The 26,782-nt window shown below is 33.3% G+C and overlaps 1 protein-coding gene across 4 annotated transcripts in view; it reads left to right on the top strand.

Moving 5' to 3' along the window:
* The window catches only part of LOC125064473 (partitioning defective 3 homolog), a 45,367-nt gene extending 18,855 nt beyond the window's left edge, over nucleotides 1-26,512 (top strand). The window contains exons 1-20 of one of the 4 annotated variants that reach the window (XM_047671529.1): nucleotides 1,753-2,652; nucleotides 11,023-11,223; nucleotides 13,056-13,211; nucleotides 13,469-13,641; nucleotides 14,185-14,307; nucleotides 14,916-15,007; nucleotides 15,233-15,423; nucleotides 15,569-15,730; nucleotides 16,283-16,534; nucleotides 16,662-16,837; nucleotides 17,102-17,253; nucleotides 17,342-17,879; nucleotides 18,087-18,241; nucleotides 18,602-18,727; nucleotides 18,995-19,118; nucleotides 19,318-19,467; nucleotides 19,610-19,667; nucleotides 20,101-20,168; nucleotides 21,279-21,350; nucleotides 25,436-26,512. In XM_047671529.1, the coding sequence (XP_047527485.1) occupies nucleotides 2,533-2,652; nucleotides 11,023-11,223; nucleotides 13,056-13,211; nucleotides 13,469-13,641; nucleotides 14,185-14,307; nucleotides 14,916-15,007; nucleotides 15,233-15,423; nucleotides 15,569-15,730; nucleotides 16,283-16,534; nucleotides 16,662-16,837; nucleotides 17,102-17,253; nucleotides 17,342-17,879; nucleotides 18,087-18,241; nucleotides 18,602-18,727; nucleotides 18,995-19,118; nucleotides 19,318-19,467; nucleotides 19,610-19,667; nucleotides 20,101-20,168; nucleotides 21,279-21,350; nucleotides 25,436-25,568 (3,222 nt within the window). In that variant the 5' untranslated portion in view covers nucleotides 1,753-2,532 and the 3' untranslated portion in view covers nucleotides 25,569-26,512. Of the gene's footprint in view, nucleotides 1-1,752; nucleotides 2,653-10,398; nucleotides 10,510-11,022; nucleotides 11,224-13,055; nucleotides 13,212-13,468; nucleotides 13,642-14,184; nucleotides 14,308-14,915; nucleotides 15,008-15,232; nucleotides 15,424-15,568; nucleotides 15,731-16,282; nucleotides 16,535-16,661; nucleotides 16,838-17,101; nucleotides 17,254-17,341; nucleotides 17,880-18,086; nucleotides 18,242-18,601; nucleotides 18,728-18,994; nucleotides 19,119-19,317; nucleotides 19,468-19,609; nucleotides 19,668-20,100; nucleotides 20,169-21,278; nucleotides 21,351-25,435 lie in introns of those variants that run through there. The other 3 variants (XM_047671530.1, XM_047671528.1, XM_047671531.1) reach the window with 3 other exon arrangements.
* The last annotated feature ends 270 nt before the right edge of the window (nucleotides 26,513-26,782 follow it).

The raw sequence follows: 26,782 nt of genomic DNA, 5'->3' as shown, positions 1-26,782 counted from the left end.
ATATATCATTTTTGTAATCTCAAGTGACAAGTTACAGATTAATTAATAACTTTAAATATGTCAACGTACAGAGACTCTACCTGGAAAAACCTATCAGTACGCTAAGACAAGTGAACTCGCTTTTTGAATCAGTTTTTGTTGAGATTTCAGTGTGGCGTGACTACACGCAAGTCCGATGCTTCGTATTAGATTATAATGGATAATGCAATAATATGTAATTTTAAACCAGTGAGTCCGTTTCGAGCGATAGATATCTTGACAATATCTAAATAATACATTATACTTGCATTTAAACTGTAGTGCTTTCTCGCCTTATTTAGCTAGGTTATTATTATGGTACTGCTTTCTAAACAACAGAGAATTTTTATTCACTTTATTAATACTCGACTCGTTAAAATGATACAAGAAAAGTGTAGTATTTAAATCCAGACCTAAATATGTTTAATATCAGCACCTATTTAAATGAGCAATATGCATAATGTGTAAAGTTCCTAGGGCTAGGTGTGTATTTTTATATTTAGCGAACATTTATCGAGAATTGTTGCTTCTTTGAACAGTTGGCGTGTAATGTTTTCATTGCTTCTCGTAATTTTGTTTTTTTTTGTTCATAATATGTGTTAGTCAAAGGCTTAAAACTGTAGTAGGTATTATCTTTCTGAATAATGAGTCATAAATTTGAAAATACAGCTATGTTGGCGCTCGTCAATATCTCGTAATGAATATCATTGTTACGGGTAGCGGGTATTGTTGTTAAGAACTGGAAATATAAGAGTTGTTGACACTGATCTAGATACCTAGATCTCAGCATAGAGATCTACTGAACCATCTTATTACTAATGTATACTTTTTTCTCGTAACATTTTACCACCAAGTTCAAAAAGTGTTTCTCTATATTAAATTTACTATATAATTACAAACAAATCTGAATCCCACGTTGGCATAACCTCGGCGCTGATGACAATGGGTCCATTTGAAATACTATTTGGTAACTTGCCTCAGTGCGAAGAGAGGTCAAAAAGTTCACGGAGTAGGAGTGAAAGGGAAAGATAAAACATGCTATTTTTTTTCCTTTTTCACTATCTTACTGGACTTTAAAAAATACGTACAAAATAACACAATTTGTCACAACAAGCCTTAGTTGTTGTTTAAAAATGACAAAATAGCAAGAATAAATCTATATTTTAGAATGGATAGTGTAACGATACATGTTTAAAAGGAAATCTTCACCCATTTTTTTGTTTTCATTTAAATATCCTGTAACTTCTTTCTAATTCCCCTTTGATAAAAACCGGTATCGTAATAATGATAATTGGACTTTTTAGGCAATTTCAAACAATTATTGTTTCATGGCTTTTTCACAATGATTTCAATTTAGGCGTATTATATTATGGCGTACCAGATAGATTTATATTTTTTGCTCTCATTTGAACCTTATGTTTCACAAAATTTACATCATGTGTGTATTATTATGACATTTAATCCATTATGATTATGGCAAAATTATTTGTTAAGTACTTTCTACACCTTGATTTAAAGATATCTTTTAAGAAAGCATAGTTCCTACATAATTTTATTTAGGAAATGTTTACGCATTGTATTTAATTAGTTATGATTAGTTAGTTCAGATTACGTTCCATTTTTCATAGTTTTTGTAATAATTTAAAAATACTATACGAAGAAGGCAATAAGTAGTTGTTTTTTTTTATTGAATTCAATTTAAATAACTGAGATGTTTCGCCGATTGGAACGTGGTCTTTACGCGTCAACGTACCCTGAATTTCAAGTAACACTCGTTTTATTTTATCTCATGCCAGTGTGTTTATTGCTCGTGTTGCGTGCATATTACACGTGCAAATAATTAGCAGACAATGTTAGGGTCGACCCATCATTTTACAGTGAATTTAAAATCTTTGACTTTCATATCGCCGAATAAGCATAACGGTTTCATATATTTTTTACTTATTTAGTTCTTACATTGTTTTCCCTAAATACTTCATAATTAAATTAAAGGATATTCGGTCACAGTAATAACTAACTAAAAGAGGCCATACATAGAACGAGAGCGTGACAGTTTTGATGGAAACATTATATTCGTTCTAATTGCTCAGTGAGTTGTAACTCGTGTAAAATTAAATCGGAACAAAGATTTCTCAAAGGGTTAACATGTTAAATAAAATAATTCCAATTGGAAATATTAAAATATATTTTCTTTTATTACTTTTTATATATTCGAACCTTCAAATTATTGCTTTATTTTTAAAGAGGCGTGGATTGCAGATAACGATGAATAGATAACGGAGCTAAGGAAATAGAATGTGCTGTTTAGTCGCGTCACTCGACATTTTTTGCACTTTTTGCGCGTCTGCATTATCGAACGGACTTTAATATGGAATGAATGTGTACATTGGCGGCGTTTATGTGCAAACAATTACGCACATATACTCGTGTTGAATTAAAATTAATTTTAATTTAAAATTGTCGTGAGAATTATGTGAATTTAAAAATAAATGCACGTAAATAAAACAAATAAAAATGAAAGATCCACCTCGATGTGAAGATGTGGCAGACAAGATTGTGAGACTATTCGGATGGAGACAGACTTATCCAGTTCAAAAACTTCAGAAGAATTTAATTCCTAAACCCAATGAAGCGGTAAGTTAACATATGTATATTATTATTATAAATGTAACTCGTTCATAATTCGATTCATTTTGTCCAGTATCAAATATTGCACTAATGTCTATTATGATGGAGGATACGTAAAGGAGATCTATAGGCACAGTTGGCAATGGCCAGGTTTGTCTTTCGAATAGCCTTCAACATTTAATACTGTGTTTGTGACATATCTTGAACAGTCTGCAAATATTTTTGATATCACTTAGAATACACTCGTTTTAAAAATATGAAGAACAAAAAAATATAGATCTTTATAGAGTAAGAATTAAAAAGCTTATTATTGAATTAAATGGTTTTTAATAGTTACGAACTAGGAAACAAATGGCATTAATAGAGAGATTTAATACGCCATACTGCGTAGCGTCATTGTTACTTTCACGGTTTTTATTGTGATAGGAAAGTACTTGTAAAGTCAACGCAGTTACAAAGCTGTAATTATATTGTCGATGCTAAACGATTCAGTAACATAACACTACTTGCAAAGGTCAATGAACTGCAGAAAATAAGGACAAGATTCGCCAACAAATTCAAAACAATTTTAGGTCATCTTATTTTAAAACTTACCAAGTAACGTTAAAATTTATAAAATAAAGTTATATAATGAAAAACGCAATATTGCAATTTTTGTGATGCGAACGTTACATGAGAACGAAGATTATGCATTTATAACATAAAAGTTATCTTTCCAACATATAAGTAGCTAATTATGTTAACTAGGAAATCGACATGCGATATTTTCTTAAACTTATAAGCGAGAGATCACGCCCTTGAAGCTTAAAACGTTTCTTAACAATAAATGCGAAGAGCATGTCTTTGTCTCTTTGTCGTGTCTCAATTTTGTACTAAATGTAAACGAATAAAAAGTTTTTGATACATAACATATTTCTCTTCGCTTCCCTGCAATCTGTGGGAGTGATTTCGTGAATAAGGACGGATGTGTAAAACAGGAATCCGGCACGTGCTTTCGTGCTATTTGATTTGATCAATAAAAGCGCTCGGTGTGCTGGAGTTGTCACTTAGATGGTACAAACCCATTTTCTAAAGAGATATAATGTTAATGATGCTTCTTAGCAAGTTGAGATCAGATGTTACACATCATATGCCTTGTTTTTTAAGGATTGTTGACAATAAATCAATAGGTTGGTGAATAAGTAATTTGAGAGGTATTTTTAAAGTTTGTTGTATTGCATAATCTGAGACAATTTATATTTTAAAGATAAGTCAGACAAGTCATTATTATTTTTAAAGGGATAACAATTTTAATTATTTTTTAAAATTTTTAAACCCTAAATATGGTTAAAGACGCTGAGCAGAAATTTAAACGAAAAATTTAACGTGACTTTGGTAAGCTGGCTGTTTACGTGAAAACGATCACTGTTGTTCATTGAATATATAATTCCGTATATTAAATATATAATAATCATGAAACTATTACGCTTATATATTTAAATTCGTGAGCAGTTTGTCGCAATATAAATTAAAATATCAAATTATGTTTGAAATGAGGTTGAGTTTTTAAACCTTGAACGTAGAATAATTCAACTTTAATTATTTCGCTGAATCTAACTGACATTATTTTAATTTAATCTATTAATAATTACTAAACTAAACAACCTATTAATAAGCCTAGCCTAAGCGGATGGAATATAATCTGACATTCCACTTAGATAGTCAACACTTGTGACTAATGATTGTTATAGATAGTACTGATAACATTATTTTTTTTATTTTAAACACTAAAAAGGTTATGTTAGTTTGTTGTGCGACAATCGCGTTTCTTTAGTAGCGTAAAGTATTATATAAATTATATAAAAGCTTAAAACTCGTATGTTGAAATTGGGGCGTATTTTTGTCTATTTATAGTCTATAACCTGTCTGTCGTTCTTCATGTTTTAGAAAACAATTTCGTTTAAAATTTCTTTTTTTTTTTTAATTGAACGCGCTCTACAAACAAACAACTATACAGGTTTGAATGATATTTACCATACAAGTCGACTTTGTTATAGAATAGATTAAATAAAAATAACCTTTTTTTAATTATATTTTGGAGCGTATTCCACCACGTTGCTGCAATGCGTGTTGGTGGATACACATGTGACAAAATTTAATTGAAATAATAAACTTGCTGGTTTCCTAACGATGTTTTTATTTACAATATGACCACATGAAAATTTAGTAGTGCTTGTCTGAGTTTGAACCTGCAATCATTGTTAAGATACACCTTTTCGAACGACTATCATCTCGGCCCTATAGGGACTAGGGACCTAAATAAATCCACAAAAAATTAACCTCTTGTTACCACTGGACAGATACTTATAATTATACCGTTTAATTAAGGTTTTGACACTACTCCAAGGTCAAATCGTTTCAATTGCAAACGGAACAAAGACATTTATTTGTTATTTAACATAATTATTTAAAATAGTCCCGATGAGAAAACCCTTGATTTTACCCGTGATAATTCCTGACGGGAAGGTAGTATGATATAAAATAAACTAACGCTTTAAAACTGTCATAATTGCAAACCTTTCTAGGCTCTTAGCCTTGGCATACAATAACTAGATTAATGGATATTGGCTTCAATACAGTATTTTAATTAAGTATACAATTCCATTAACTTGTATGGACCTACATCCTATTATATGAATTGTGTTCGCTGAACTATAGGCAATTCAAATCGTAAGTACTTGTGAATCGTTAGTTGCTCGACTCTCTGATTGTTCAAACACAAAACGATTTCCTGTATTGAAAGCCTACGCTTTTACAATATTATATCTAAAATTATGTGTGCGATATATGAACCTAACCTTAAATTAATTTCTATAATACGTATATATGTTAATGTAAAAGCTCGAACTAAGGTAAATCTTAAGATTTTCCAGTAAAAGCTAAGATTATATTTATTAGACATATACATATAATACGAAAAAAAATTTAAGGTAGCATTTAAATTTTCAATACTAAACTTCGTGTCTATATGATAAATATAAACTTTTTGTATTGTCGACGTGTCGGTTGTCAACTTTTGTAATTACCATAAGTTGCCAACAACAAGGTATTAATATTTCCATTACAGATACAGTATATATTACACGTATTTGTAATTTATCTAAAGACAGCTCTGGTACAAGGTACATAATGCCTACAATATATTGAATTGAAGTTTAATTTATAAATATGTATGCAATATTCTTGCTTTGAAATCCTTATATAATACATAAATTATTTATGCTATAATTTGTAGGTCAAGTAGAATTTAGAATTATTTGATATATTGTGTTTTGTTAATAATTGTATACACGGTATGTGATGGTAACAATGTTACGTGAAAAATGTGCGTGCGTGATTGATGGATATGCATTTGCCAGATTTCCTTAAGTTGTTGTACTTCACAGCCGAGCACGACATAAATTATAAAAATAAATCAAGCACACGAAACTTAAGGTCGCTCGGCCTGTGTTTGAACCCTCAACTTCATGATGTTCAAATGTCTTTGAACTCTCAAGTAAAAAAAATGAAATTCTCTACCAGCACACGTGTTCCCTTCCTCTTATAACCTGGGTTCTTTGAAACGAGGCATAAAGGCGAGGCGAGACGAGACGGCATGACTAGGGCGGCTAGTGCAGTTCTTTCTTTTTGACTGTACTTGCTGTCTTCTCGTTTGAACTTCACCACCACTTACCATCAGGTGGAGCGGAGTCATATGCTTGGTAAATATAAAAAAAAAAACCCTGAATATTTGGTACGATTTAGCTGATGAAGTCTTGAGATGGACGATGAACTAGTAAATGAATACTAGTAAGACTATAAACCTTACGCTCTTATAGATTGCTTTGACGTGTCCTATACCACTCGGCTATACACATAACATTGACAACAGCAAGTCTATTCGTGTTTGTTAAATCATATTTGGTAGTTTGAAGCAAACATATGGTGTTAATTCTTATATATTAAAGTTTATATATAGACATTTAATTATTTTTATTTGGAAAATCGTTAGCGTATTTAGCACATCTTATTTGTGTATTCTACTCGATAATATTGTATTATACGAATAGCAATTATTAACACCTCGAGTACCGCTTATTTGTAATAACTAAATTAAATATTTAATTGAGTGCTATATGAATATATTTTAACATTAATTAATTATAACATTATTACTTGCTATTTCAACCGCGCATGAATTATTACAACCAAAATGAATGCGTTTTTTATTCATTTAAACTGGAAGAGAGTAACTGTTACGTTTACCGACAGTTTCATATACGCACAAACTAATTACTATAAGAAAATAAAAATACACGACATCTCGTAATAAAATTTACGTAATATTTCAATTATCGTCTAAAAAATAATAGCTGATTTTTATTTAAACCGTCACAATGTAACTACAGATACAAGGGACATATAGTTCATGAGGTTGGTGATGCGTATTACTACCACTAGTGTTGTGAGGAATGGTTAATATTTCTTACGGCGTCTACAGCCGATGTTTAATTAATCGGTGTACCCGGCTTTTTTTAAATAGAATTAGGTAGCCGGGCAATGAGCCATCAAAAGTGTTAAAACATTTCAATTAGCAATGGTTTGGTTAACAAAATAATAACTATCTTGTTTAAGATTTATACTTTTAGTACAGTAGGTTGATAATTTTCACTTCGAATTGCTGTATTCTTACTACTTTGTTTTTGTTTCATTTTCATAGGAAACGTAACAGTTTATTTCTCAAGATTATTCGTGGTTATGCGATTTTTATTAAGTTGCCTTCAGTTGTGTTTACGCCGCGGCACGGCGCGACTGTGCGACACGCTCTATTATTTCTTCAAGTGCTTGTGCTCATAGAAAATTTAATTGTTACAGTTTGAGTAATCTAATTAAATAAAACATCTAATATTGATAATCGTATAAAAACGTGAAACATAAAAACGTGAAAGTTGTGTGCTTATTGGAAACTACGGTTCATTAAAACAATCCCGCTTAAAATAAATAAAATAGACCCGGTTTTTTTGGTATTTTTCTATATGCTTATTTCTTAATGATTATATATCTAAAATATTTCTAAGTAAAATTAACTTTGCTTTTTAAAAATTTTCTCTACCTTGAAACGTATGAAGTCAGAAAGAAGAAATAAATTGCAATAAGTGCTATGCACGTCTTAACACTTAGTATTTACATAAGAATTTCGCAAGTTACCTTGAAGTAGATATGATAGATTCTTTTTCAAAACAAATTGAATAATACGAATAGAAAATGTTAATAACTAACTAACAAAATCGCTGCTTAAATTCGATGATTGATTGCAGATTTTCAAAGGAAACTGGCAACTATTAAAGTAAATACGTAAAGTAATAATGCAAAAATAATGACAATGAACAACGAAATTACTCGTCTCGATAGACATACATAGAAATAATGTCTATGTTTATTCTTACACTGAATCGTAAACTCATTTTATGTTATTATAAGTGTATTAAGTACGAATATATTTTCTATTTTATAATATGAGAAGTTTAATGTATTAATCCAAAAAATCAAGATTCGTTTGACGCAGTCATTTACTTATCATTCGGCACGCGCGCCCAAAACCATAAGCGAATGTATATCCGTTCGTTCTACATAAGGCTCTCGACAAATTTGTATCTAAGGTAATCAGTTTCATTAAAAAAAATACCTGTCAACTTGCGTGTATAACATCAATTAGCATTGAATAGTAGCTTGGAAAACTTGTAAATCATAAATACTCAAGCGTAAAAAGAGGTTCTTGCTGTAATTACAATTGAAGGTCTAGTAAAGTTTTGTATTTGTGCTCGATAGTAAATGTCATTAGTTTGCGATGTATCTCGTGTTGATGGTCGACGGATATTCGGCACGTTTCGTCCTACGAATTTATTTTACGCACGATTATTGAGATGCGCGGAATATCGCGTGATCTTACAGCTGACGTTTCGACTTCATCGTCATATAAATTATTTATGCCGTTGCAACGTTTTGTTATCAAATAATATGTTACACGTCATATTTAAGATATTTTAGTTGCACTTAACGATTCAAGTGCAAATCTAAAGTTTAAATAATGAATAAATTTAGATATCTGAAAGAAAGGTTGTTTTGATTAAATATGATTTTTTATTCAATTGCCATTGTTTATATTTACTATTACGAGTTTTATCGTAACTGTCGTTGGTTTTTTTTGCATTTCACGGTGTAATTAGATAGGAGGCGTTCAGACACCAGATAAGTTGATTTTCAATGAATCACGCGATCCTTAATGGGATGTAGCATCTGGTGCATTCTGAGCAGTGCGAGGCTGTGTTTGGTCGACGGCGCGCGAAGGTCAAGGCTTCATCCGCCCCAATGACCTGGTAGATAGCTACTGTTTCGTGAGCGGAACCTCTTTTATGTGTTGTCGTAGTTTTTTACAACATTAAGTAAGTAAAAACTATTTTTCCAGTAAAGATAATTATTTTGACTTGAATATTATTCTACACAAATGATGTAATTGTTGTATTGAAATTAAACGTACAATACCCATATTTTATAACATAATTATATTGTTCAGTTAGAATATTAAGTCCTATACATACAGCTCTTCTGATTAATATGAAGTCATATAAAATCGTTATTCAGGATTATATACGGGCATCAGACAGGCGAATATAAATTAAAATATACGAGTACATTGTTTGAGACATAGACAATTTGGGTTAGTAATAAAATGCAGTAAACGCCTAGCGAATTGAAGCCTTGGCGTGACTTTTTTCACGTGTAAAACGTCCCTAATACGGTTTTGTACGAATTCTATCTATATATATAGAAATGAAAATGTGGAGACTTGTTTCCGTGGCCAACCACAGGCCATAACGAACATAAGTGAAAAACCGAAGCGAGGCGTAAACAACGCGATAGTATTAAATGACTTTTGTATGAACATTGTCAGACGGAGCAAGGGCGAGACTGATGTGAAAGCGAAACGTGTTTGTTTACAGGGCGCCTATTCTACTAACAAATTGTCGTTGTCAACAATTGTCAGCGGATCTGGATTGCATAATTACCGAAATAAAAAAGTTGAATTAGCCCTCAGTCGATTACGCTGAGGTTTATTTTTATGAGTAGTAGTCGAAGTTGGAAATCGAGAACGTATCATAACCGTTATACAATAATAGAATTTTCCCAGGTTGCATACAAAAACTATATGGTCAGTAAAACGTATTTCCTTACCCTAAAATTTATTAGATGCGTAAATGTTCGTTTGGAAGCCACTAATTTGACACCAAATTCAGGCTGCTGTTTGCTGTATTGACCAATTGTTCCTTTTCGGATAGATGCTGGATTGATAATGTTTTAAAAAATACATTCGTTGGCGTTGAATAGATCGTGAAATCAGAAAGAGATATAAATATGAATACAAATTGGATTTATTATTAAATCAAATAAAAGATACAAGAACCGATATATCGTATCACTGTATTTCGGCTTCCAACATTTTACTAGTGCGATAAGAAGTTTCTTCTTATAGAATAGCACCTCCGATTAACGATGCGATCTTGTCAAATATGCTAGTATTTTTTTTAATAATATACAAGCTTACGACATGACCGTAGGTTCGATTTTGGATTTATTGAAAATGTGTAAAAAATACTCGAGTACGTTTCACGTCTTTTGGACTAAAAGTAAGTGAAATCGTTGACGAGTAAGTGATAGTGGTAAAAATGTGTAATTATAATTAAACGCCAAATGGACGAACCGGAGTATCCACCCGTAGCTCCGCCCCGGTTAAAGAAGCGGGCTCGTTTAGCCACCAAAGAACGTGCACAGCGCACAGTTTCGTGGGTACGATGTTAATATTTTTGTTACTAGTATTTCTTGTTAAAATGTTGATAACATTTGTCTAAAATTTTTAATTGTAAAAGTTGATTGTGTTCATTGTAAGTTGTTCTTTGTATTTGAGTATTGAGTTTCATTATTCGTATAAGTTGGCAGATCACTCGGTTGACAGTCGCACAAAGGCATGTGAACAAGCAGACAAAAGTCTATATCTAAATATAACGTACACAAGCAAACCAAGTGTGCACGCAGTGTTCGCTCCGATGAATAGATTGAAAGGCGCAAATACCGCGTGGGAACATTCATGAAACCGTCGTTGTGTCGTGATTAATTCCTTAGTATAAGAAAAACAGAAATTCGTTAAACCAACGCACAATGCCAATGTTCGCACGTCGTTGGAACAGTTATATCAGCGTTTAAAATTGTATTCCTACTTTTTATAAAAATAACATTTCTAATGTTAAAACAAAAGTCTTTGTTTAAAATATGCTGTTATTTAATAAAATGTTGTTTTTTCAGGGGCCGGAGACATGGGTAGGCGTGCGAGCACTTCGTGCAAGTTCAGGTGGTATTCTGGATCTGGACGATCGCGTGAGAGACGTGGCCGACGATCGAGAGACGCTCACCGCAGAATGCGCTAACCAGTCGCAGCCTAGGGCTGCCCAAGCAGATGGCGCGAGCGGCTCCTCGGCTGGTACCGCCTCGCCGGATATGTTTCGGGTTAGTAAAGAAATAAAAAATTATATAGCCATAGGTTTTTGCACGTTTTATAATTGTGCTAGTTGGCTTTTTGGGTGAGTGTGTATACCGACCAATTGTGAATTATTTTATTATTTTGTTTGCTATTCTAAAATAAACAGTAGAAAAACATAACAAATTATTATAGGTCTTATTCTCAAAATGAGTTTTGATATCAGATAAATATTCACTGATAAGTGTTTACAACATCCAATATGCCCAATATTTACATGAAGGACATGGGTAAATTTGTAGAGAATTACAATAGTTTTTTTATTAATAAGTCACAGTAACTATATTTATGTTTAAACGAGGGGGGGAAAACGGTAGGTTTAGTTAAATTTATTTGAATCCAATAAACTAAAAATCATGAATTTTACGTATTTCCTTCTAATAAAAATTATAGATTACACTTTGCAATTTGCATCTGTAGATAATTACAGGAGAGCGATATGCTTAAACGCAAACATCTTGGTTCTTACGGAATCGTGTTAATAGCATTGAGCGAAAACGAACGAATAGATCACGTACCTTGATGCTGATTAAATTATAATTTATAATATTTGTTTACTTATAAACTTAACTTTAATTTGAGATTGAAATATTTTTGGCTGAATAACGGAAATCCAGACCTTATAAAGATTTGACGTAAAAAAATGACGCGAGAAAAGAAAGGCGGGAATTAGATATTGGACTTGTTGAGACATGTTAATGTCTGTAAAATTTTGATAATACGTGACATATTAAAAATTTGTTTCGTAAGATGAAAACGAATCGAAAACAATTAGGTTATTTTGTAAACGACTGCAAAATGGGTGTAAGTTTTTCCGATTGTTTGTGCATAAAGAAAACTGAAAAGGTAAGAGACTTAAACATTGCATATAAAAACACTAATAAGATTAAATTGGAAAACATATTAAAAAAATGGTCATGTTTTGGAAATTTTAAGTATGAAAATAACAAAATTATGAAATTATAACTCAATAACAAAGTAATACACTAGCGGCGTACACAGATTAGGACAAAAACTCATCGTAGGTGTTTTTGTTACAAAGATAACGGACGTAAAGTAGGCTAACAGGATTATTCACGTTAGTGCAGTCAAGCAATGTTAGTATATAATTTACTGGAAAACTGTTTTATTATAAAATGGCTTTTTCTTTATTAGTACTTATATTTTTATTGCATATTTTTACAATATGCAATTAAAGTAATGTCAGCAGGGCAAAACTTGAAGTAAATATTTTATTTATTATTTATTTATTTATTTAACACTTTTTTGTACACCACAAGCACAATCACAAACGATTACAAAATATACAAACTAATAAACTAATGGTGAAACAAAAGGCGGCCTTATGGCTTATTAGCCATTTCTTCCATTCTTCATTTTGTAAACATAACAATAAATATTTAAATAAACGATATATATTTGAAAGTTTTTTTTTTAATAATTCGGTCTACATTCTGGTAGACTGTTAAAACTGAGAATGCGTCGAAAAAATAGAATGAAATTTCGCGAGTTTCAAGGGTCGCGTCCACTTAGATAATTAAGTTGATCCGTTTATTTTAGTTCTTTTGTAGTACGTCACTCCATGTAAACATAAATAATCTATGTCGATTCGATTAAATCTTAAAAAGATAAAAAAAATTGCTTGTGGTTCTCTGCAACCACAGAAAATAGTGAAACGAAACAAGAAAATCGATTTAATGTAACGGTGTTACCAATTCCAATTTCTGATATTAACAATAAAAAAAAACAACCATTCGATTTAAAGTATAGTTCGTAATGCTTTCTGTTAATCTTATTACAGGGCGGTGGTGGCGTGGGGGGCAGTATGCGAGTTCCAAATACAGATTCGTGTGTAGAAGTTGGCGTAGCCGACTTGGAAGACGGTGCTAACGGTTTACAAGTTCGTCGCGGAAGTGAGCCCTCACTGCATCAAGACACATTGCCTCCGCAAAGACAGGTATAAACTAGTTCATGTGCTCATATGGGTGATATCTTTAGAATTATAAACTTGACCGACTTTCATATTATGATTAATTTGTTATTTGTGATTGAAAATTGTAGGTCCAAGGATATAATGAAACTGACGTTTATTATATTGTATCTGTAAAAATCTTTAAATCAAATTTTGATTTTATCAATAAAATTATATTTGTAGTATTTTATATGTAGCGTATCTAATTATCATACTTACGTTCTAATTATTTTTGAATTTAGGTTTCAGATCAAAGTAAACGATGGTCAGCGGCGGTAGTGTGTCGGGACGACACGAGCCGTGTGATGCACAAAGTGCACCCCCTGGACGGCCGGCCGCCCGACCCGCCCCCCGGCCACGGACAGCACTTCCAGCGACAATCCAACCGTCTCTCTATGCAGTTCTCTGGCCCTGGGTGGGACTTTAATTTAACAAATATGCAAACTAAAAAAAATTATAAGCTAGCATTTTTAATAATTAATTCTTGTTGCGTTTAATTTTTAAATTATAGCATAACCCATATATAAGTTATATTTAAAAAAAAAATTCTTGCATTTCATTGCTGAAGGCAAGTAATATATCAAAATTCAATGCTCTATAGCTTTAATTCTCCTCTGGAGGTAATTAGTTTTAAAAATTGCAATGCCTTATCATCGTGAGGTCTTTAATTTTCCGAATAGACAAATGTGTCACTTAAATAGTACACCTATTGTAAGTGACACACGTTTCAATTAATTTAACTTTGACTTCCGTTACTTTTATCAATAGGGGATTACTTCATACATGATAACAAGCAAGAATTCTACATTAATACATTACATTATAGCTGTCAATAACCCCAGTTATCTGAAAGCTAATTACTTTTAATGCAAAACACAACGATAAGCATGTGCTTCGAGGTTTTTTAAATTATTAACTGTAAAAATAAAAACCTTTTTACTATATTTTATGATTTCAGGAGTGGTGTTTGGTTGGATGCGGCTGAACGAGTCCAGGTTTATGAAAGTAAAAGCCTTCCCCGAGATGCTCGAAAAGAACCACTAGGACAAGATACACCTCCCAGTAACAATCAGAACCATAGGTATATTGGGTATTCTTTTTTATAAACATACAAGTTGTCGCCCGCGACTTCGCTTGCGGTTTAGGGGTTGGTCGTCAGGTGTTAGGCATAAAAAACTATCAAATTTTCATCAAATCGATTCAGTTGTTTGACCGTGAAAGAGCAACAAGACAGATACAGTTACTTTCGCATTTATAATATTAGTAGAGGTATCGGAATGTAAACTGATATGTGCCATCTGTTGCTTAATGGACATTCTGCCCATTCAATTAACTATGTGGAGAAGTTTGTAATACCAACACTGGGTATACCTTCTTTTATTCATCAGTTGAAACCAAAGTCCAGTATAATTACTACAGGTTCAGGTGTACACTTTGTGGGAAAACATAAAAAGTTTTCATTATATTTATTATACAATTAGTATAAGTAATATAAGCATATTTTCTGAGCACCATTTAACTAGTAAATGATAACAGAACTATTAAAGCACTTAATACATCATTAGGAAGATACAGTAACGAGAAGTGTTTAGAAGAAATTATATTTTAAGACAGTTCTGAATATATGAAATGAAAAAAAACAAATGTTTCTTTTTTAATTATTAAAATCAATGAGAAATTTGTTTACAGAGTTGAAGATATGTTGAGATGGGTGTCTGGAGTCAATAATGTGGCGAATGTACACCCTGTTCAAGAACGACCTCTTGATCTTCTACCAGAAGGTTAGTTAAAGAGTACAGAGAATATGACGTCACAAACTTTGTTCTCCCGACTTTGCTGTTTGCTTATATATTGTTTTTTTTTTATCCAAAATTTGTCAATTAATAGTTTTTTGAAACAAATAGTTTTTTTAATTTATATATATTTTTTTCTATAAAATAGTTGTATTCATTTTGAAATGAACATGACGTTAAATATTTTTATTAACTTATTATTTAATTTACCAGGTAACAGCGAAAGGGCCATATCGGGCATGGAAGTGCCAGTCAGTCCGAGTAGCAAGCCAGTATCGAAAGCTATGCAGACCGTCACTGTCACCCTGATCAAGGGCGAAAAGGGCCTAGGGTTCACCATCACCACCAGAGACAATCCTACAGGAGGGCATTGCCCTATTTATATTAAGAATATTTTACCAAAGGTAAATTACCAAATTAAAATAAATAAAAATATTAAAAAATTTTTAGACTTTCTCATTATTATGAATGCATTCTGCATTGAATTCAGTTCAAGAGTTAGAATCCTAGTCTATATCTACTTTACTCAAATATCTCTGCGTGCGGCAGGGCGCGGCGGTGTCGGACGGGCGGCTGCGCGCGGGCGACCGGCTGGTGTCGGTGAACCAGGTGGCGGTGTCGGGGCGCACGCAGCAGCAGGTGGTGGCGCTGCTGCGCGCCACGCCGCCCGACGCCGCCGTCGAGCTGGTGGTGGAGCGGCCGCGCGCGCAGGTACGACGCCGCGCTGCTGCCAACGAACCTGCCCAAACACGAAAAATGCTGTTCGGCTGATTAATTACCCGAAAATACTCAATATATAGCCCATTGATATTAATTTTACATATTTGTGCCAAACTTAGGCCAAAGAACGAATGTTCAGGTTTTTCCGACATCTATGGTCACACTGTCCAGATTAATCGAAGGTTCGCGCTATTGCAACATATCTAGCAAAACAGTTCGACACAAATACGGGTTCGACCAATTGCTAAACGAGGTTAAACTGCGCTATTTCAGTTGCAGCGTTAACTTCGAGTATGGGACGTTTGCTTATTTTTTGTGCAGATAAGATCAACAATATGGAATAATGACGGTTATGAAAAGAGTCAGAATAGTGGTCACCACTGTTTTTACATCGATATTTTTTTTGCAAATGAGACAATTGTAATAGAAAATTATTCATATAATTACATACCTACATATTGCCATTTTGAGGTGTAGTATTGTAATTATTGAATAATGTTTGCCTAAGTATTTATTTAAAATGTGTTTATGTAACTTTTGCAGAGGGTGGAACCTCAACAAAGTCCAACCAAGTACACAGAAAAACCTATAGGGCCTGCGCCGAGTACACAATCGAAGCCAATTGAAGCCAAACCTGAAAACGGTCGCGTTTCGAGCATGGTGAACGCAATAAACCATGGCAACAATAACTCGGTGAGGGGAAGGATACCAAAGAGCTCGTCGAAGGACGATCTGTTGAAGGACCATTCGATAGACAGTGCTTTACAAGAGGCTTTGAATTCTTCCTCAAATTCTGTAAGCAAATAGTGTACTTTCATATATTATTTTACCACATTATTTTTTAATTTTTCTAAAATTAATATTTTATTTTGGTTAATTTTCATTAATGTCACATTGGTAAGTAATTTTTCTTTTTCTTCAGTTACTAGGCCTGCGTAACCGCCTAATCCTAAGGCTAGATGTGCCAGTCCACGATTCTGAAAAAGCTGGACTCGGTATCAGCGTAAAGGGAAAAGTGACAGTTGGGCCAGACCCTCACGACTTGGGTATCTTCATTAAATCTGTACTTCACGGGGGTGCCGCGTCCAGAGATGGAAGGTAAGATCGAGTTGCTTGTTAGAATTAAAATTAATGTATAGGACTATTTGAATCAATTTAAATTTCATATTTTTCTATTTACTGCTTTACTAATGATGTACTCCTCTTATAGTAACACAAAACAATACTTTGTATAACTATTAGCGGATTTGTGGTGACGATATTACTTATTATCATCAAGTGGTATATTTTTCACATACAACACCAAAAATAAAATTACACGAGAATAACAAAACTACAATAAAGTCTATTTAAATTTTGTAGATTACACACAAATGACCAACTTCTTAGTGTGAACGGCGTTTCGTTGGTCGGTCAGTCTAACGCAGAGGCGATGGAGACTCTTCGGCGGGCGCTGTTACATTCAAGGCCTAACGTGCATGGTAGCATATCTCTCACTATAGCCAGGAGGACGGGTCAGTGTTATTTTTAAATACATTATATTATTTTTAATTGAATTTTGATTTCGTTTGGGAACAACTTACATATTTTTTTCCATTATAGACAGTATGGATAGCTTAGCGAGGTGGAAGGATGATACGCCACCGAACGGCAACGACACCACGAATTCAAACGAAAACAGTAACTCTCAAAACTTCAACACGGTTATATATAACACGTCGCACGATAAAGAGAATAAACCGTTAGATTATAGTCAGAAAGTCGAAACTAGTAAAGAAGGGACCGACCACCACGACGGCAGAAGCAGCAAGAAACACGCCTCAATCATCACCATTAATAATAATACTAGCTGGGTGTCGAATCAGTCGGACGACAGCAAAGGTTACTTAGAAAGGGACAAGGATACGATTCCCCATGATAACAAAAGAGACAGCTTCGAGTGGAGTCGCTTAGATGGATGGAACCCCGTCATAGATCGGCTGACGGGCCTCCGCAACGAGAGCTACTACATGGCGACGCAGGTGGACGCCCCGGTCGCGAATGGCCACCACTACCGGCAGAATCTGGGACACGTTCACATGTCGAGGTCTCCCCCCGCTCACCACAACGTCATCATCGAAGAGGATTACGGTACGACGAGGTGAGCAGTCTAGATATTTGCAAATAGCCAAAGAACTTCTTTGAATTCATAATATAACCAAGAACTCACTCGGAGCATCTTACTTTTTATTAAGTTTAAATAAATTAAGTGAAATACAATAAGGCGAGACGAGTGGCCCAAACGATAGAATCCTATCGCGGGTTCAGTCCGGAGCGGAGTGTGGGTAGTGACGCGTGCGGTGCGCAGGGGCAGCACGGCGGGCGAGTCGGGCAGCGAGAGCGGCGGCGCCTTCAGCCGCGACGCCGTGGGGCGGCGCTCCATGTCGGAGAAGCGCCACGCCGCGCTCGACGCGCGCGCCACCGGCACCTACCGCAAGATCAAGGAGAACAAGGCCATACACGGTACGCACCTTACCTAGCCGCTTTCGGCGACTGCTCTCCTCCGACCCACGGTTAGAAATATTACAGTCGTTCCGACTGACATGTCTCTTGTGCCTGTAGTTATGCTGGTTCACTCACCCTTCAAACCGGAACAGCAATACCGAGTGACTACTTTGTATTTTTGTTTCGATTTGAAACAGGAATCTGTTTGATGGTAGAATATGTGATATGTGAGTGGTATCAGACGGGACGACAGCATGTATGCGGAGATCTGAATATTTAAGAAAGAAAAAACCACTATATTAAACCATGCAGCTAACGTGTAAATCGCGACTGTAATTTGAGTATTTCCAAAATGTTATATTACCCTTTCACTTGCAGCCATGCAAGTAGGTCCGTCGCTTGGAATGCGAAAATCGTCAAGTCTGGAATCCCTTCAGACAGCGATACAGGAAACTCAAAGAAATCCGATCCGCAACGAACCAATCTACGCTCGAGCACACCCACGTAAGTTTTATTTTAGTATTTCGTTTTGACATTAATAATACGAAGTAATTTATACTGGAGTCAATTATAATTATTACACACAGAAATTATTTCATAGATTACGTAAATAATGCAAATATCTTTATTTATAACATAATAAAATATGTTATTAATAAAATATTTACGTATTAGTGTTTATCTTAGTAGTTAGTTCCTAATTTAAAGTGAACATATTTTTTTCGTATATTATGTATTCCTATTATTCTATATATGGGTTATTTTTTGTAGCACTAAAACATTGGCTGACAGACGACAATGCAGCCCCCGAAACTATAGTACGAGGGTCACCGCAACAATCTTCGCTATCCCACAAAAAACCTTCACTTCTTAAATCCTTATCCACAATGTTCCGGTATGTACAACTCTGTTATCTTAATACTTAAATACCTAATTAAAAATTAATATCTCCAATGTATTATTATTTTATAATAATGGGAACTGATATTTTTCAAACGTGTATAAAGTTTAATGGGAATAGAATATATTAATAATAATCTATGTAAATAAGGAATTAAGAGTGTCAAATCAATTATATTATTTGTCTATTACAGAATCGGCAAGCCACACAAAAAGCCTGAAGCTGATTTATACGGTAGAGCTCAGCCGGGACGGTCATCGGAGAAATCGCTGTCGCGGGAAGCTCTGGAGAGGCACAGAAAAGAGGAGCGGTCCAACGAAGCAGAGCCAGTTCCACCAGCTAGGTTTGTATTTCATAAACTTTTTCAATAGACAAAACCTGTTTAATGTACTTAAGTTATTATTATTTACTTAACGCAATTAAGTGCGCAAGTTAGTTACCAAGCTAGTAGTATTAAATGTAACGTATGTGACTCTTGTCTACAGAGAGGAGCGCAGCTCGCGCGGCGGCTCGGAGCGACGCACGGCGCCCGCGCACGGACACGTACGTACACACACGCACACACGCACGCACGCACACTACCACTCGGGATATCTCTGTAGCCCATTCCAATTGAAAGGAGACAAGATAAATTAACAATTTTCATTTGATTATTATATTTTTTGTAGTTATATTATTATTACTGTTTAAATTGGAAATAGACGTGTATAACATAGATTAAAAAAAAATATGATTATGTTTTTAAGTACATGAAATGGTTATGTTAATCATATTGAATAATAATACATATATAATAAAAGTTTATTTACCATTCGTCCTCAATCAATTGGATTAGACTATCAAACAAACGCTTTCAAACAATGATGGTTGTTAAATACATTTTTAACATATTTTTTCATAAACGTCACTTCAGTTATGAGCATCTTTTTCGTAAAAGTATACAAGTGTAGCCGATTATTTATTGTTCATGTAACAGACGATGGAAAACGCCTGGGGCCCGACTGGACACTACGTGAATTACGAAGAGATACAACAAAACTTGAAGTGAGTAAAATATATTTTTAGTCTAGTACTCAAAGAAAGAATCACTTTTATTTTTTTTTAAAACTAACAACATAGTCTATTAAATATTTTTGATGTCACGTATTATATTTATAAAATTAGTTTCATCTTACCAATGAAACCTACAGAAAGTACATACCTACATAAAGTGCCGCATAGGTAGGTGGGTATCATTGATAAGATTGAAAGGTGTGAGCTTTATTTCTGAATTCTGTGGAAAAAACATACCCATACTTCTGGCAACAAAATGGAAGCAAAATTGTATATTTTATTATTTATGCAATATTACTTAAAATATGAACCGATATTGTGTGTAAAAATAGGTTTTTTTAAATATTAGCAATACTTGTCTCTATAATGATGTATATTATTTTAGCTTTCATTCGTAAATTAGATTAAGCTCATTTAATCAAATGATCAGGATCGAACCTGCGATATTTTTATCGCTAGGCGGCTTGTATACCGTTAAACTATTAAGACAATTTTTAGCAACATTTTGTTAATGTAGAAGCATTATCAATATAAACCTTTTTATAAATTTACCCATTATTTATTGTTAAAATTAAACTTAAAACTCTTTTTTTTTAATCAAATTAATAAGCATCTGGGTTCAAGAGAACGAAGATAAACGCAAGAGTCGATAATAAATTATGAAATACATAAAAGGTCATCTAATATAGTGAATTTTAACTCATCGACATATCTAATCGAGCTCAAACGAACGACTAAACTTAGTAAATTACACAATTACTAAATACAATACAAATAAAAATCATAATATTCGAACCCAAATCATAACTAATTCTAATAAAATTCTAATGTTTTAATATAATTCACATCAGACACGTTTAATTACATTCAATTATTGGGGCTCGAATTTGATGCTGCGAAAGAGCTACAGCTAGATAAGATTGAAACAAAAGTTTTTAGCTAGAGCGCAATCTCGCTTCCTCGTATGAATACAAAGCAAAGTAGACTTTCGTCACCGACGCGCACCGCTGCGCACCGCCGCACACACTGTGCACGTCGGTGCGCGGCGGTGCGCGTCGGTGCGCGGCAATGGTCTGAGCGCGTGTGCGCGTGTGCCCGCAGCTTGCGGCGCGAGAAGCTGCGCGAGGTGCAGATCGGGCAGGTGCGCCGCACCGCGCACGCGCCGCCCGACAGGTGACTGCTCTCCGAGCGTTCATTTTACTACTAAACATTACATTTATTAAAAAAAGCTATTTTATTCACCATCAGTTACCCTAAGAAGTTGTTACGTTGTCTCTGAAATACAGCACCAGTAATATATAAGATGGTATTGAGCTCCCATCCGATTGTGGTATATAACCATCGAAGAAAAATTCTTTGCATTCCTGTGTTACGGTCGAAGGACGGTTGAGTTTAATCACGGGCTCAGGAGACATATCATCTTTAAGAATTAATTTAGAGAGATAACATCGTCAATATTTATGGGTACTCTTACCATCAGGTGTACCACTAATGTGGCAACACCCGACCGACCCACTAAGATATTCCGGCACATTCTGATAGTTCGTCAACATTCATAAATAATCATATAAATATTGAATTCAAGATTGTTTTTATTGAGACTGACTTGATCTTGAAAAATATGACTTCTAACCTAAAAAAAATTCTCGAGAAACAGAAAAATTCGATATATCTAAATATAATGTAATATATTTATTAGTGTCCTTTTATTTAATCCCTCTGTAGTTAAAGTTCATGTTTTTTTACTACAAATTATATACTCAATATTTAAGGCTTGGGCAACACTTCGAAATGTATAAACGGAATAAAAAAAATCGTATTTACTAGCACAAAATATTTGTAAATAATAAAGTTTAAAAATAAATTACGGTCCGTTAAGTGGTGTGGTGCGAGCACAGCCAAATAATGTATACTATATTTTTACCTCTTACATCAATACCGTAGTGTACGGCATATATAAACATCTTTGTGTATTAAAAGTCCCTAAAAATACATGAAAGTAAGTTTGCTGGTCCTAGGCTAGAGAGTGAAGTTTGAAGTAACGCGCTAATACTCGGTACAGTAAATGGAATTATAGGGAGAAAGTTTGATATCAGCCTTCAAGAGGCGCTATTTTTCAAATAATTCTGTTAATCAATTTCGTAATTCCCAAAGAATAAAATCAAAAAAGTTAAATACAGGATTATTATATCCTTTAGCTACAGAAGCAATTATTGGAATTCTTAATTTATTAATTTCGGCTGACAACCTATGTGAGGTAATCCTACTTTACACTCCATACTAAATAATTTCCTATTAACATTACATGCCTTCTGTAAGACATAGCTCCATGTTCGAGATTGAAATATAGTACAAATAATATATGATTTATCTTAAAGAGTGAGCTGTAATTGCTAAGTAATTAGAATTAAGATAAAGATAAGAGACAGAATAACGGCTCGGACTCGGCGCGAGGCCGTCCGTCAGCGCGAGGACAGCGCGCCGTATAAATATTTAAAATACAGGAAATTCAAACGCAAAAATTATCATACAATTAAGTAACAATGACGTTACAAAAAAATTTAATATTTTTATATATTAAAAATTAAAATATCATGATTATAATATTTTATTAGTGTCGCAAAAACTTAGATGTCTGTTATCAGACTCGGGGTCCAATGCTTCGAAAGTAATTATTTTATTTACATACTTTTCTTTTTTTTAATTAATTATTTTTTATATCGTCACAAGATGCATCGCGTTTCGAATAAGGTTTTAATATGTAAAACATGGCAGACGTCTGCTAACGGTTTTGCTTGTAAGGAATATAGAATTATTAAATGTTTAACGTAAACGTTTATTTTCTATATTAACAATTTGTAAGCTATTGAAACAAAAACGAAGAACAATTATTAATAATAACTCCACAAAGCATCGCCTTCAAAGTAAAGTCGAAATTCCATTTGCATTTATAGATTTAACAATGATGACAATTAAAAATGTATAATATTAAACTGACGGAAAATAAAATTCATTATTTTATTCAAAATCATTATTTTTTACTTGTTCGATTTAATATGATTTTATCTAGTAAAAATGTAATTACATTTTTAGCTAGAATATATTTATTCATGACCTAAGCAATTACTTAATTAAATAAATCTAAATTGTAGCATTGGGTACACTCCTAAAAGAGATTAATATGTTTTATGTATTCATAAAATATATTTTAAATAAGACTATACATATAGAGGGAGACAAGTTTTGTACTCACGTGATTTATGTAATTATATGTGCAGTGTATGACTATATAATTATACTTTTTTAGTGTATATTGTACTTGGTTCGAATCAAAGCCTTGTTAAACCACATTGGCGGTCACTTTTAGACCCTTTACAAGATTAAAAAGACCCACAGTATCAGGTTAGGTTAGTGTCTCAGGTGTCCTTAAGTTGAAGACAGAACTGCGTAAAAGTAATCAAAAATTACACTAAACCGCATTTAAAAAAATATGCTACTTCTACAATTTAAAATTATCTAAAATCAAAAAATTACGGAGGTTAAGTAGAAACAAGAATAAAGATTATTAAAAAATATTTTTTAAGAAACTGAATAAACTGTTGTAATTAGAGACTGTCATTTTCCGAATTACAATGACGTCACACAAGACTATTTATTTATAATTATTATTCGATAAATTAATTAAAACTGCTCAAGCAAAGAACATACACAATTGTGGGTTTATTTATTGTTTACTGTTACTTTACTTGCTTTATTTTATATTTTCTCAGAATTTCACCTATGTTACACGATCAAGGCGGTTTGAATTAACGTCAAACTAAATAAACGTATATCGATTCAATTTTTTAAACAGTTTAATGGTTTAAAAAACCCATACAGTAATTTGAGCAACGACATTATTTACCGACAATGAGACTAACTAATTTGGCTTACTTCTATTGAACAATTTTAACAATATGATACGAACACATTTATTTTTTAATTTACTTTGGCATTAAAATAGGTGTACGACAAGTGTTACCTCCTCTCAGACACGCTCTGCTCTAATGACTTATACCCAGCGTAATTCTACTACGTGCTTTACAAAACAAACATATTTTGACTTTAATGTGCTATATTAATTCTGCTTTTGCATTAATTACTAACAAAAGCATTAATTATTTATGTATTTTTTGTTATAAACAAAAACAGTAAATACACTTTTTGATTACGCAATCGCCTTGCCTTCGTTCGATTCTCGATAAAACAGGTCTTATATACCTACTATTATATGTGGGTACAGTTCAGCTAATGTGTTGTAAATGTCAAAGGGCATTTCGGAGAAGTACAATTTATTAAACTGTCACAGATAAACAGTTAAATACACCAATAAATAAAATATATATATATATATATATATATTATAGAAGCAATTAAGTCACTCGACGTCTACTACGTCAAAGATATACAGTGCAAAAGTAACTACATAAATGTTTCTTAATATTCCAATGTCGGGAAAAGATGCTAACTACAATAGGGCCGGTACATATGTAGAGAATTTAATCTAAAACATTTTAGTTTCCTTACGATGTTATTCACTGCCAAGCAGCACAAACTGATTTACACAAAAAAGCGTATAAGTCGGGAATGAACTCGCGCTCTTGGGTTAACATCCTTATTCTTTGTCAATAGGCCATCTCGGCTGCAAATGTTGACCTCGACTTTAATAGGTATTTACGCATAAAATACTAAATGAGTTAACCACACACTTTGTTTCCTGCTCCGTGTCGGTGGGACGGTAAGATGCAAGTGTTTCGCAACGCCACACTAATTGCTAGTCTTGAGCTAATTTTGCGCTCATAAATTGTCGTAATGCCCTTGTCTCACTTGCTGCTAGATTAGATGGATATCCCGGAGTCTATCCGTATATAGACATTTGCGTGAATCTTATGTATTGCATGTTGTACATACGTACAAAAACTAAACTAACTAAAAAGCATCGCTATAAATAACAGTTCATACATTTTAAATCACTAATTAGTTAGTAGTAGGTATAATTAAGTAGTTTTAATGAAATACGGTTCGAAAACAACCTAAAAGAACGCTAGAATTTAAATATTTAGTTTTAAAGTTTTAGTTTTTATATCTTCTGTTATATAAAATAATATTAAAATATAAATTGCATATCTTTAAATTATCCGTATAATATATTTGCTGTTTTTGCAATTAATTTTTAATATATAATATTTCAAACATAACAATATGCTTTTTCTGTACAGTCGGCGAACTGGAGCGGGCGGCTATCACTCCCAGCGCTCCTGCAAAGAGAGCGGTATCCGACCGCAGTCCAACTACTACGAGTACGAAAGCGCTCCTCCGAGAAGACCTGGGAAGCTGTCGCACTACCACTGAGCATTGGCCTCGTGGGCTAATAGCAGTGGATATTATCTTACGAGAGTCGTTAGTCTGTACACACACATATGGCGAACATTCGCTTTGGAAATCTCCAGATATTGGAATATGTTTGTCAGGTGATTTCGTATAATAGAACTTAATCGTGGTATACAACTATTGAAATATTTCCGACTGTTAACACCACAGTCGAACTCGTTTTGTACATACCGACTAGGCTATGAAGTACATTATAAGTTTTGTAAATTTAGAAGCGCTATGGACCACCAATTTATCCCTTTACATGCTCGATAGGTACAAATGAATGATATCATTTAATAGAAACGACTTAGGAATTGAATAGGAATTATCAAATTTGAAATATTAAGTTATAAAAATTAGGGCACAGTATACGGAACCTGGTGTACGGTCGTTAAATTAATTGTCTGCATAGAGTTTTAACCGTATAATCAGAGACAATTGCACGGCCGGTTTTAATAGACATTTGTACTATTGTAATCCAAAATCATATTTAGTACATAAATAAATATAAGATCTTTTTTATTACACATTTTATATAAATTGTCGATGGACAATTAATTTATTCTGTAGATTGCTAAACTAGTATTGACTAGTGACTTGGAAAACTAAAGTATTGGTTGAACTGTTATGTAACTGTAACTTATTGTTCATGAAGTGCTTAAGTCAGATTTGGTTAATAAACGTTTACTTGGTGCCATTTTATTGATGGTAGCTAGTTTATTTTTCTAACGTAAGTTTTTTTTTAATGTTTTTACGTGCAAATCGTTTGACGTCATTAAATGTCAAGAGGAAAATGAGTAAATAAATAACACGAAACTACTAGTTCTTAGTATTGACGATTAGAACTGTTTTTGGAATTTCAAAAAAAAAATATTAACATTCAATTTTTTTTATAAATATACAACATAGGTCATTTTTGTAGAAAAAAATATACAGTTTGAAATGTAATTGGTTATTGTATTAAATTAGAACTTATATTTAATTTTGAATTGATCTAATAATAATGTTGCCACATACAAATATTTTTTTTACGAATTAAACATAAAGCTAACATCAATTTTAAATAAACATGTCGTTTCAAGCTTTATGATTTATGATTTCCAATTAACTGTTGTGAGAATATTGCTTATATTTTAAAATCTCACTGTTATTTACCAAATTTATCTTTTACTGACTTAAATCATTTTAATTTA

This window comes from Vanessa atalanta, chromosome 6 (genome assembly GCF_905147765.1).
Source record: "Vanessa atalanta chromosome 6, ilVanAtal1.2, whole genome shotgun sequence".
Taxonomy (NCBI): domain Eukaryota; kingdom Metazoa; phylum Arthropoda; class Insecta; order Lepidoptera; family Nymphalidae; genus Vanessa; species Vanessa atalanta.
Note: the sequence above shows the minus strand (reverse complement) of the source record. Positions and strands in the feature narration are given on the sequence as shown.